Source organism: Lampetra fluviatilis, chromosome 35 (genome assembly GCF_964198595.1).
Source record: "Lampetra fluviatilis chromosome 35, kcLamFluv1.1, whole genome shotgun sequence".
NCBI classification, from domain to species: Eukaryota; Metazoa; Chordata; class Hyperoartia; order Petromyzontiformes; family Petromyzontidae; genus Lampetra; species Lampetra fluviatilis.
In genome coordinates this window covers 1,367,381-1,381,406 of record NC_136309.1, presented here as the reverse complement: position 1 = coordinate 1,381,406, position 14,026 = coordinate 1,367,381, and the positions used below count along the sequence as shown (strand labels likewise).

The 14,026-nt window shown below is 47.5% G+C and overlaps 1 protein-coding gene across 1 annotated transcript; it reads left to right on the top strand.

Moving 5' to 3' along the window:
• The first annotated feature begins 749 nt into the window (after positions 1-749).
• Positions 750-8,681, top strand: LOC144944482 (uncharacterized). Its single transcript, XM_078872661.1, has 5 exons — positions 750-964; positions 2,272-2,784; positions 4,542-4,679; positions 5,104-5,367; positions 6,550-8,681. Exons 2-5 carry the CDS (start codon positions 2,283-2,285, stop codon positions 7,056-7,058), a joined length of 1,413 nt encoding a protein of 470 aa, XP_078728787.1. The 5' UTR covers positions 750-964; positions 2,272-2,282; the 3' UTR covers positions 7,059-8,681.
• The last annotated feature ends 5,345 nt before the right edge of the window (positions 8,682-14,026 follow it).

The following is a 14,026-nucleotide window of genomic DNA, read 5'->3' as shown; positions in this document are numbered from 1 at the left end:
CAGTGCGAGCCAAATCAACGATCCTATTGCACTTCTACGTCAACAAACCTGTACTGAACCAGCGTGGTGAAGTATGGTCAAACCGCCCCCGCCCCCCCCCACGTGTTGAGAGCTGCCGACCAACTGCAGCCGAAACGTCACCTGGCGATGCTGCTGCGTTGCACGAAACAAAGACAAAGTTCCCCCGTATAGCTTTAGCAGGCTGTTGGGGCAAGTGCTGTAAGTTGCACGAAACACAGACAAAGTTCCCCCGTATAGCTTTAGCAGGCTGTTGGGGCAAGTGCTGCTGCGTTGCACGAAACAAAGACAAAGTTCCCCCGTATAGCTTTAGCAGGCTGTTGGGGCAAGTGCTGTAAGTTGCACGAAACACAGACAAAGTTCCCCCGTATAGCTTTAGCAGGCTGTTGGGGCAAGTGCTGCTGCGTTGCACGAAACAAAGACAAAGTTCCCCCGTATAGCTTTAGCAGGCTGTTGGGGCAAGTGCTGTAAGTTGCACGAAAAACAGACAAAGTTCCCCCGTATAGCTTTAGCAGGCTGTTGGGGCAAGTGCTGTAAGTCGTGCACAAACACACCCGAATAAGTAAAACTCAGCAACCTGCGTGTGCCCTCGACAACAACACAATAGCCGACGTTTCGGGCAACGACCCGCTCAACCCCAGCACTGTTAAAAACCCGCAATCGAATCGTGTCCAGGAGTCGCGAATGACGAGAATCGACGCAACGGGAATCGATTCCCGTCAGATGGACAGTGCCGCGGAGTGGTCGCGTGTGTTGGAGACGCGGGGCTGAGCGAGGCGGCTCCTCCTCGTCGTCCTCCTCCTCCTCGCTCTCCCCATCTCTCTCTCTTCTCTCTGCATCGGTGTAGAAGGAGGAGGAGGAGAGAGACCCCCCCCGGGGGCGAGCAGACGTGTGACCGCAAGGCTCGTGGACCCCCCTCGCGACTCGCGTTGCTGCAAGCCGCCGGGTGAGGCAGCTAGGCCAGGGCAGGGCAGAGGGCTGCGAGTGAGTGGCCCCTCACCTCGTCAATAGCAGCAGCAGCATCAGCAGCAGCAGCATCATCAGCATCAGCAGCATCATCAGCAGCAGCAGCATCATCAGCAGCAGCAGCATCATCAGCAGCAGCAGCATCATCAGCAGCATCAGCAGCAGCATCAGCATCAGCAGCAGCATCAGCCACGCTGCCCCCTCAGTGCGTTATCGGCTGCACAGTCGTTGGGAGGTATTCGGTGATTGCGAAGTGCTGTTGTCATTGATTGTAAAGTACTCGGTGATCGATGGGTACACATTGTGACTATCTCTCTGTTGAGAGTGAAGTACTGTATTCGTGAATGACAGTGCCCAGTGATTATGAGGTACTCACTGATGAAACATCACGGTGTTCAGTTTCAAGCACTGTGCAATGTAAAGTGCTCATTGTAAACCATCGATTAATGCCTCAGTGCTTGTGCTGCGTTGCCATGGGTTCAGCCTGAGGTGTTCGATGAATTGTAAAGTACAGAGTGAATGGAAAAGTACTCGATACACCTTGAGGGCTGTGTAGTGTGGGTTCCTGGGAGGTTGAATGAGGCACAGAGGCAACGTCTGTGGGACCACGTGGAGACTTGGTGAGACGTGCGAGGGACAGAGATGAGTAGACAGACGAGGGACACGTAGACAGAGAGCCACAGAGACATGATAGAGACGCAGAGAGAGACACAGACAGGACTCAGTAAGTTAGGACATGGAGAAACAGACGGAACGAGAGAGAGGAGACGTGGTTCTCATGAACAGAACCGAAATACCAACGTGGAACACAGTTGCAAGTCGCATTTGGGTGCGGATTTCGTACTTTGCAAGTGACCCTTGACAGTTTATATTATTTATGGAGTTTTAATAAATGACATGGTTATGTCACTTTCCGTTCACTTTCAGTCCGCTTAAATCCAACCAAATCGGAATCTTCAAGTGGCGCATTACTCCACTAATTTCGCTCCATCTGAGCCACGCCTTTTGGATTCTCAGCTTAATCGCCTTGGCCAGTGCGCTCTCCTAGTTGTGACGGCTGGGCATGTTGCCTTCTAAATATGCGGCGTAATGATATAATTGACGTTTTAGTCCAATAATTACCACTGGTCGCTGCAAACGGGACTTTTTGCTTGCACGAAATTAGTCAACAAACACATTACATCCTTTTTTTCTGTGTTGGTATGAATGCCGAGCGATGTGACTTTACTCCATGAAGCAACTGGTCGCATTGTAGTAACATAATTGTGTTTGCATTTAAAAACCCAGACTGTTAGGCCATGGCCACGGCGGCAGTGGCGGCCGCAGTGGTGTCCCACATCAACCCGCGCCAGGACTTCCCGGCGTGGCTGGCCGCTCACGGCGTGAGCCTCAGCGTGGCCGAGGCCGTGGATCGGGAGCTGGGCATCGGCGACTACGAGGCCTTCCTGGCGTGCGCCGAGCAGCCCCACGTCAGGGCCGAGATGTTCGCCGCCGCCAGGGAGCGGCTGCCCTTCGCCTTCTACGCCGTGCTGCGCCGCGTCACCGAGGCCTCGTCCCCCAAGGGCCACGACGGGGCCGGCGGGGCCTGTGGAGGCGGCCTCCAGGCCACCGGCGTGATGGCGTTCCAGCCGTTCCTGAGCGGCCTCCTGGACGCCATCGTCCTCATGCTCAGCAGTCTCAGCCAGGAGCTGCTGCAGTCGGTTGAGAGGTTCAGTGACCTTCACGGATTGCTGTACGTCACCACGGAGGAAAAGGCAGAGGAGTCAAATCACCACCGTGGGGATGCTGCTCTTGACTCGAGTAATTTGATTTGCTTCAAACAATTCATCATTTTTTCTCTGCCTTTGTTATCTTATTCCTTTATACGCTGCTATAGTGCATTCATCTTTTATGCCAATTCATTTTCAAGTGAGTTTAAAAACTCTCTTAATACCCATGTGAAAATATTACGTAGATATGTTATCTAATGAAAGAGCAATATCGACCTTGTCCACAATTGTGCTTTTAAACCATTTAAAGAACCATGTGTTAATCAAATTACAATCTGGGTGCACATTTCTCTTCAAAATCACAAATGACAAAACCTATTGGCCATGGATGGAGGTAAAGTTACTGCCACTACCGCTCTCCATTAAATTATCTTTCGACTTAAATAACCATGAAAGCTTGATGGGCACTCTGCATGTGAGAGTGGAGATATCTGGGTCATTCTAGATTTGAAGCTTTCGTGACTGCAAGGATTCATACTCTTAGTTTTTTTCGGTAAAGTCACGTAGGTTAAAAAAGAAAACAAATAAATTAAATCACGACGTTTCGGAGGCAACACAGCATTTTTGCTGTGACGGTTTCACCTGAAGACGGAAGCTTGTGTTGCCTCCGAAACGTCGTGATTTAATTTATTTGTTTTCTTTTTTAACCTACGTGACTTTACCGAAAAAACCAAAGAGTATATCTGGGTCAGTCCTTGATTGATTCTGCGATTACCTCTTAAATAGGGAAACCTACGTTACATGGAATACAGTTGAATTCAAAGTGCTGAATGACGCTTGTCTGCCACAAGAATCGGTATTAGGTGTTCTCCTCTTTAACATCTACCTGTTACCACTTTGTGACTCGCTGAACACTTTACGGATGATCATTTAGCATGCTGATAATGAGCAACGGTATTTAATTCTCATTGTCAGCTGTGGGTTTTCTGGAATCATTCGGGACAATTGCAAAAGGAAAGTCACTTCCTCGTTGGAGAGGAGTAAATCTCTTACACTGAATGACGAACATGCTGTTTTCTATGCATTGAGCTCAAAATGCTGAATTATGGCATTGAAATGGGCATACTCTTCCAACACCAAACGTAACCAAACGTCTGGGGATTCCTGATGGACAGTAATATACCATTTTCGGCTCAAATTATTAAGAAAATTAAGTCATGTAATTTCCACCTGCAGTAACTGCAGGGATTGTCAACTTATCGCCTATAACACATGAAAATGTATAAATAAAATATGTGTACAGACCTTTGTCATTTCATCGATGGATGAAGGTTGCCCCATGATGTCAAGGGGATTGTTTGGCCATCCTACACCGTACTGGTCAATGTCATTTTGTGAAAGGGGAGCCCAGAACCGTTTCAGATATCACTTGCGACTGATGGTGTAGTTGTGGCCAGGAATTTAACTCCGGTTTCCAGGTTTATAGCACAACCTACTATCCACTGAACCACTGCTCCATCGATGCAACATATATGAATTAAAATAATGGACTCTTACCTGCATGATTGATGAGTGTAATAATTTATTTTAACCGATGAAATGATGCGTACTTACATGCTTGGTATGTACTATTCGGATATATTGACTTTGAATTCCTTTTTACCAGAAATTTGCATCACAGTGTGAAAACTACAGTTTTTAACATAGTTTAATGAACACCCTGTAAACACATTCGTTTAATTTGCATCTCAGAAAAAACACCTCTCGCACGATTATAATAGCATTTGCATACTCCTGGACGCATCAACAATTTGTTTCGTTTAAATTGTTCTCGTGGGCTTGCTGCAGGCTTCGCCGAGGAGTATGAGGACGAGGTCTCTGAGAACATGAACGAGTTCTCGGCAGAGAAGGACTTCCAAGAAGAAAGGGGACCGAATGACAGGTGGCCCGAGTCGAACTGCTTTCACAGCGAGGGTATGATTGCAGGTTCGTGAGGCCAGGATCACACATCCTTTCATTTATGCCTCAGAAACCTGAATTGTCATCAGCCGTGTGTTCTCACCCCTGTAGCGTTGGGGCTGCCGCAGAGCGCTGAGCTTCCACTGCTCACAACTCAGCTCCCCTACCCCCCTCCCCTTCTGCTGGTGCAACATTTACCACCAGTGGGCGAGGGGCCTTCACACATCGCAGCTATTTGTACAGTTGAGCGACGGGTTTGTGACAGCCTTTCCTCGTATACACAGCCTGGCACGAGAGACGAGAATGCATAGTAATAGAAGGTTTGAATGTGCTGGTCGCCGCACCCCTCCCCCCCTCAATGTCGTGCCATTTGGTTCTTCTCTCCATCCACAAAGTTCTCGGCCCTGTGCACTGTTGCCTGCTCCAATGCTAAAGTGGCTGCGTCCCGCAGACGAAGCCGGCAGGTCGGAAGACGAGCGCGAGCACACTCCGGAAGAGATGCTGCCCGACGGGCCGGAGGATGGCGCCGTCGAGGGCCACGCTTGGGGCGTCGTGGGCGTGAAGGCCGAACCCATCGCGGACGAGGCCGGCAGGTCCGACGGCGGCGGCGGAGATCGAACCCCGGACGAGATGCTGCCCGACGCGCCGGAGGATGGCGTGGCCCGGGGCAACGTGTGGGGCGTGCTGGGTGTGAAGGCGGAACCCATCGCGGGAGGCGAGTCACTCGAACCGCTCTCATGGTGGTAGCCGTGCCGCACTGGGCTGTGGTCCTAACCCAGAAATACAAATAAGTAGGAGGGAACAAATATACATGATTTCGTGGGCACAATACCCATGTATACATATTGCTGGCGATGCCCGTTTTACTAGCTGTATTGCAACACTGCGCCGTGGGGCTTTGTAGACCTTCCCACGCTGCGGTGTTCATGGAGGATCGTGTGGTTGTATGACCTTATTTCACCTCGCTGGTCAGTGCGTGTTGGGTAAGGGAAGGGCCCAGGACCGATTCAGATGTTACCCTCCACAGACGTTAGCTGTGGGCAGGAATTACATTCGGGTTGTCGTGTGCATCAGCATGTGCTTTAACCACTCTGTGCCACATTCTAAATCTGGTCTCGTCCATTAGGCCTACAACCTTGAGTTTTGCAAAGTCACTGTAATTATTGCAGATGTAATTTTTTTGGCAACTTTAAGGTTTTAATTCCACGCACATGCCTGCTACCATCCATTGCTGGTTTGTATCTAAAGTTGAGACTGGAACAGGTAATTTAAATTTATACACCACGTGCTTGCTCTTGCATTTATTAATTGAATTTGTAAGTTTCCTGTTTATTCAAAATAAATCAATGAGTCTTTACAAACTCGGACAAGAACATCTGAAGTGAACTTCAAATGCACGTGGTGTCAAACTGAAATCCACTGCACCCATCACGAAATGACTGGAGCAAAATTGTAGCAGGATTCCAATTGATTATCTTTCAACTCAAAATATGCGTATGTTCTCATTGACTGAACAGCATAAATATAAACAAAAGTACATCGTGAGATGAAACACAAGGAAACACGTATATTTTAAGCATGTAATGATGCATCGTTTCATCAGATAAAATACATTATTACACTCATTATTCGTGCAGGTGTCATTTACGGATTGCATTGTAGAAATGATAACACAATTTTCTTTAAGAACACAACTAATTGAGTGGTTAGAAAATGTAAAACATAATAAGTTTCGTGACCCTGCATTATTTTACATCTTTGCTGGCTGAACTCTAGCAGACAACCTCTCTCATTCCCAACTCCACTGTCAACTTCACCAATCATTCTCGGCACACGCCACCTTCTACCTACTCTGGTCATTCGAAAGTGCTGACGAACCCCTTTCCGCATCGTGCAGGCAACGGCAGCGAGGACCTGATGTTCGGGGCCGGTGCTACACAGCACCCGAAGTTCCGCTCGTTCGGCCCCTTGGCAAAAGCGAGGCTTCCCCCTCACCAGTCGTACGGCCCGTTGCCGGACGGCGAGCCGGCGTGCCGCCCGCCCAACCTCGGCGAGCCGTTTGGCGACACGAGGATGGGCGGCGAGTGTCCCGGCTCGGACTCGACGGGCGAAGGTTGCTCCGACGAGCTGGCCGGTGAATTTGGGGCCGGCCCGTTCACGTGCACCGACTGCGGCCTCGCGTACAGTGACACGGACAAGCTGTGGCGGCACCAGGCGTTCCGGCACGGCGGCGAGAAACCGTACGTCTGCGACGTGTGCCGTAGCCGCTTTTCGCTGGTGCGGAACTTGAACCAGCACAAGAAGATTCACACGGGCGAGAAGCCCTTCGTGTGCGAAGAGTGCGGCATGAGCTTCGGCCGCAAATACCACCTGCACAGACACAAGAAGATCCATACCATCTTATAACGACAAGACATGTCAAGTGCACTGTGGTCGTTTTTTATATATATTCCCAATGGTAACGGTTACATGTGATCTGATTTGGCACCAGAAATGCAAAATGAATGCGGTTATAATACGAAGCAAGTGCTGTCAGATCTGTGGGTGGATTCTGCTATTTGCTGTGCTGCTTGTTCAAGCCATATGGACCTTCCCCTGTTGGAGAACACTCGTCTCGATTGATTTGGGGTGCTGCATTGGACACTTCGTTCTTGAACTGTCCTTGCCCTCATCTCTGCAGAGCAAGCGATTGTTAAACAGCAACACAAAAATATGCATAACTAATGGGAAGGATTTTATTTAGCATTGCTCAGTGGTGCAATTTGCATATATTTGGGTACGTTTTTGGACAAATGTGGCCATGATGCTGGCACAGGTAAGTCCGTGGTCTCACGGGGTCTTTCATACCTGCTACCTATCGTACGGGACGTCTTTGGCGAAGGTCGCCTAGTTAATTTGGCAATGCTTCTTGCAATGCATCTGTTGGGGGCGCAGAGAACGAGGCTTAGATTTGGCGTTGCCCTGGAGACACCCACTCGGATGTGCTAAAAGCGAAATTAACACATCCATTGCATCCTCCGCTCACACCCTGACAGTATGCCTATTGTGATTTTTTATATATTCTTATTAAGGGACCCCTCTTGCCAGCATCAAAACATAAGAATTGGTTTTACCCTTTCTGGCAATAAAACAGGTGTTCAGATGTTAAAACACCAAACAGATTCCCCTTGCAAGGAATCGCGTCTACATTTGGTGGTGAACATGCAAACCACGTTCGCCACAAGCATGCATGGTTAATGCAGACGTGATGCCTTGCAAGGGTTTTCTGTTTGGTGTTTTAACATCTTAACACCTGAGTTCTTGCCAGAAAGGATAAGACCAATTCTTATTGTTATTAAGCAATGAATAGAAAATTATTGTTTTCATGGACGGTTACATTTCAGCAGCTGCATTCTCTGCATTCTCTGTGCCACTGACTTAATGGAGGAGTCGGATACTTATATGATTTGTGCTGGGAATATGCAATCATCTAGTTAGCCTAAATTAAGATACCCAGCTAAATCAGTTTTGAGGATGGAATTTATTTATTGTTCTTAGTTTTATAATAATAAAATGAATTGAGTCTTCATCTTTATGATTATATTTTTTCATGCCATTAAAGTAATGCCATATATGTTATCTCAAATGAAATTTAGCAGAGTATATTTGTTTCCTTGTGTATTTAAAACTCAAGTGCCATCGCACACATTCATAATATGCCTTTTTAGTTGTCAGAAAATATTTAGCATAAGGCAAATACATTTGAACATGTACTACATTGAATATGGGTTACCAAAAGTTACCAACCAATATCAAAACAATGATGTCTCTTCCCCAGTTACGCTGCAGTTGTGCCATCAGCTGTGAGATGAACATGTTTACATGAAGCTTGCAGAACGTAGCGCATACATCGATACTCGAGACCAGGCTCCCTGCAAGGGTCCAAACGAGAACTTTCGAGGCCCCGTTAATGTCCTTGTCCCACACTTGATGGTGCCCTGCTGCTGTGGACATGCTCACCACAAGGCAGCAATCAGACTGAAAATGTTATCCTCAGAGCAGGGAATATGTCAAGTTATTGATAATTCACCGTTGGGCTGGTGTTGAGATCACCATTGGGCTGGTGTTGAGATCACCATTGGGCTGGTGTTGAGATCACCATTGGGCTGGTGTTGAGATCACCATTGGGCTGGTGTTGAGATCACCATTGGGCTGGTGTTGAGATCACCGTTGGGCTGGGATTAAGATCACCATTGGGCTGGGATTGAGATCACCATTGGGCTGGGATTGAGATCACCGTTGGGCTGGTGTTGAGATCACCATTGGGCTGGTGTTGAGATCACCATTGGGCTGGGATTGAGATCACCATTGGGCTGGGATTGAGATCACCGTTGGGCTGGTGTTGAGATCACCATTGGGCTGGTGTTGAGATCACCATTGGGCTGGGATTGAGATCACCATTGGGCTGGGATTGAGATCACCGTTGGGCTGGTGTTGAGATCACTATTGGGCTGGTGTTGAGATCACCATTGGGCTGGGATTGAGATCACCATTGGGCTGGGATTGAGATCACCATTGGGCTGGGATTGAGATCACCGTTGGGCTGGTGTTGAGATCACCATTGGGCTGGTGTTGAGATCACCATTGGGCTGGGATTGAGATCACCATTGGGCTGGGATTGAGATCACCGTTGGGCTGGTGTTGAGATCACCATTGGGCTGGTGTTGAGATCACCATTGGGCTGGGATTGAGATCACCATTGGGCTGGTGTTGAGATCACCGTTGGGCTGGGATTGAGATCACCATTGGGCTGGGAATGAGATCACCATTGGGCTGGGATTGAGATCACCGTTGGGCTGGGATTGAGATCACCGTTGGGCTGGGATTGAGATCACCATTGGGCTGGGATTGAGACAATCAACTGGCTACACTTGAGAATGATGTTTCATTACGAGTAGCTGTCCATATTTTAACCCAGGATCTCAGCAGTGCCAGCTCCGTGCTCTGATCGCATTTTGAGGTCCTATCCCAAAGTTCTCATTGTTAAAGTAAGCTCAAGTTAGAGATTACACTTGAGATTAAGTACATGTTTCATTACCACTTTCAACGCTTTCAAACACTCCTAATACAAGTGTATAAATTATGTACAGCATCTTGTATTGAGATTAGATCCCTGTCAACCTATACGGTTTACCCCGTATTCTTGTACAGGGAAATTGAGTTGTCAGGTCCATACGGCTTACAGCCGTTTCAATGCGGGCAAAAACATGTTTTGTCTATTTGTGTTTCTCCCTTGTGATGGGACTTTGTAGGATGAACGTTGAGATGTATACGATCACTGGGTGACCAATAAGGTCTGAATTGGTCTGTAATAAGGTAGGGCACCGGTTACTGAGTTCATGTCGCTAGAGCCGTATTACAATTGTGTTATAAATAAATGTACACATTGGAATACATCACTCTATTTCGGATTGCTCAGGGCTGCAGTTTGTTTCACAGAAGCATGCTGCGTTTATAACCTCGTCGAATTGAGAAGTCTGGCTCAGAGTGCGGTAATTCTACGTTAATTCTTTTCAACTTCTGAATAATGTGCACTGCTTTACATGAATCCCGAAAACAATAGATTTGTCTGCATTTTGCTTCTAATGCCAATGCTATCAATTGTTTTAACGTATTGCAATTTATATATATAAAAACATACACAGGTCTGTCAGAGTTTTGCAATTTTCAATGAACGTACTTTGCTAAAAGCGTTATCACCCTACGTCTGTGCGGAGGATGTCATGCATTGTTGCACATCGCTACAATCGAGGTGGCGTATTGATTTGTCTGGGACGAGCAGACGCCACGGTCTCACGTGGAGGGGATGGGGGAGGAACAAATATTCGTCTCCACTGGGACGCGTGAGAATTTTGTTTTTACCAGGTCGTGCAAACGCCCAGCCGTGGCACGCGAACACAACTTAGCCAGGCCAATGGTCACCATGATGGCCCGGAATTGCCCCGCCGCTCGGGATGCTGCGAACTGGCATGCTCGTAGTTGGTGTCCGAAGTATCGTACCGTCAAAAAACCCTTCCGTCTACTGCCACAATTTCACGTTCAGGTGCCCTGCGTCTACATCAGCCATACGAAAGAAGACCATTTGGCGACGAGTTCACGCCAAAAAAATCCGGTATTGACGGTTCCTTGAGGCACGCTGGGGATTGCAGCCATTATAATAATGCGCATTTATGAGAATATGTTTTCCCCTTTTTTTCTGGCAACAAAACAGGTGTTAAGAAGATGTTAAAACAGCAAACTGAAACCTACAAGGAATCATGTCTGCATTAACCACCATACTTGTGGTCAGAATGCAAACAAAAAACAAACTGATAATATTTGCATTGTCTTTGAAACTGATTGGTCCACACCAGAGACAGCTTTCTTTTGAGCCTCGTCACAAAACGGCGTTAGACCATTTATTTATAAGGCGCCTTCCACTAATATCTCAAGGCGCCTTGTCAGAATAAAGTTAAGGAAAGGCCAAGAGAGAAAAGGAGATGTATATATAGAATACACGGAATTAAAAAAAATGTGTTTTTAGACGCGAATTCAATGTTATCCACTTTGTCGGTTAAACGAATTTCCTACTGGAGGGAATTCCACAACCGAGGCGCAGACCCAGCCGCTCGACACAGGAACGCAGCTGGGATCGAGGTACGAACACGAGGGCAGAGTTTGCAGATCTTCGCCGCAATTAACACCCCAGTGAGCGGAGCACGGTTGGGGGCCGTCCATAAATGACGTCACGCACCTAGGGGGGTAGGGGGGGTGTCAGACATTTGTGACGATGTGTGACGAGGGGGGGGGTTTGAGAAATGTGACGTCACATCAAAATGCGCAACTTTAAATAAATATAGAATTGTTATAACAACACTAATTGTTATAACAACACTCCTACAACATCAGAGTGCAGCGCCAGATTAAATACGCACTACAATGACAATAGTTTAAAGCGATTTCAAGCATGTTTTATTTTCAAAATGGAAACATGGTTTGGGGGGGGGGGGCAGAGCTTTGTGACGTCATTTGAGGGGGGTCTGACTTTTTGTGATGCCGTGTGACGGGGGGGGGTGTCAAAAATCGTCTAAAATCGCGTGACGTCATTTATGGACGGCCCCTTGAGCGGTCGTCTTAAGATCGCCAAGGTGGATTCCTGCGCACGGACGACGGAACCCATCAATCACTCCCTCTGGGGTGTCGGCAAAGACAAACACCTGATTCGCCATTAGGTGTTCCAGTCGAGAGCGACTGACCTCAAAGAAAGGCTGGTCACCAACCATTGCACTGTGAAGATATCCAGTATTATAATAATAGTGTTTTTTACCCTTTTATCTGGCAACAAACTGACACCTTTTTTACAAGGAGTCATGTTTGCATAGACCACAATACCTGCGGTCATAATGCTTTTTGGCGTCATCTGGTCCAACACCATGTGAGACTAGGCTCTAAGGAAAGCTGTCTCGGGTGTGGACCAATCAACTTCAAGGACAGTGCATACATTATCAGAGTTATGTTTTTTTTGCATTATGACTGCAGTTATTGTGGTCCATGCAAACATGACTTCTTGAAAAAAAAAGGTGTCAGTTTTTTTGCCAGATAAAAGGGTCAAAAACCAATTATATTTTTTACTGGCAAATGAGGTTCCAATGGTGTATATATCCAGTATTGTTGAGTAGCGGCTCAGCGAAATGGAAGGGGAGCACAGATCGTACGCGTGTGGGCGATTCGAACAGCGAAGCTCCAAGTGGATGCGCCAACGCACACACAGAGAGAGAGAGACGGCCCTCAGGATGGCGCTGTCGTCACGGTTGGACGCGACAACATCGTAGAATCGCTGAGCGGCCAAATTGGACAACCTCGTAAACAAACAAACAAAACACCTCGTGAAGGAAGTACCTCCTTCCCCGCTTTAAAACCACTCACCACCTTCGAATCATTTCGACGGTGACTTTGTCAGCGGTCAGAAAAAATTACGATCGCTGAAAATGTTACTCGCGTTCTAAACGGGTCTACACGGCCCAGTGACGATGGTGATGTATTGTTTACGTTTTAAATTGCCACGCGTTTGGGCTCCAAACGAAGACGGAAGGTGCAATTCGGTATTTCACTGAACATGCGCAAACAATGTCTGTAAGTCACCGGTGCTACTTCGGGGGTCAAACATCCAAATACCACCGTACCAAAAACATTGGACCTTTGCTTTGTAGTGAGGCATTTGAAAAGCAACAGGTGAGTTTATAATTGGCTGCCCGCCTGATGATGCCGATTGTAATTACTGGCGAAAACGTCGTACTCAGATTGTAAATGTTGTGGCTTGGCTCTCCAACAACACCGGTTAGTGCTGTACTAGTATAATACACTATACACTACACTATACACTAGTGCTGTACTAGTGACGAATTGGTACGGTCTGTTTACGTGACAACCCTTACTAGTTGGCTGTGTCGGGTGGTGGCGGGTTTAACGACACATTTATATATTTACGCGGTCTAACCCCAAAAAAACCTCTATTATGGAGTTTAGAAATGTTTGTTGAGTTTGGAGAAGCCATTTGACAGCAGCTGGCAGTCACCGGATGGTTCTATGTTGTGTACGGGACTGCCCAGGGACATGAGTGTGGGCTCACCTTTAACCTTGCCACAATGAGACTTTCCCACTTATGGAGGAGACTCATAGACTCATGGAGATCCATAGACTCACATAGAGACTCACAGGCTCACCGCAAGACCCATCTACTCACATACCACACACTCGCATTGAGACCCATAGATTCACACAGACCCTCATACTGGCATGGACACCCACAGACTCACACAGCGACCCATGGACTCACGTTGAAACCCATAGACTTGCATAGAGAGATAACGACTCAGAGATCCATGCTCAACAACACAACACGATGGGCAATGGACTGCATAGACACAATTGTGTGACTCGTTAAACTATAAACAATTTCTAATATACCAGGTACAGCCCACTGAGCTATTTTAGAAATTTTGCAGAAGCGACCTGGTCATAAATTATAATCCAATTAAGTGGATTATCGTGTGGACATTTTGTTTATAGCAGCCAAATACTCTAAACGCACGTTTCTAAATGTGGAGGGGAAAACCGGAGGAACCGGAGAAAAATCACACGCGCCCATGGGGAGAGAGACACGCCAACTCCAAATATACAGCAGCAGGCGTCAGGGTCGGGATCGAATTGACGACCTCCTGCACCCCAGGCGAGGTAGTCAACATCTCCTAGCCACCGCTGATGGAGGAGGTAGCCGCACCTCTGTCCCGTGCATCGTTCCACGCATCACGGTTCGGCGCAATCCGCGAGGATTGTCCCTTTGGTTGTCTCGTCCA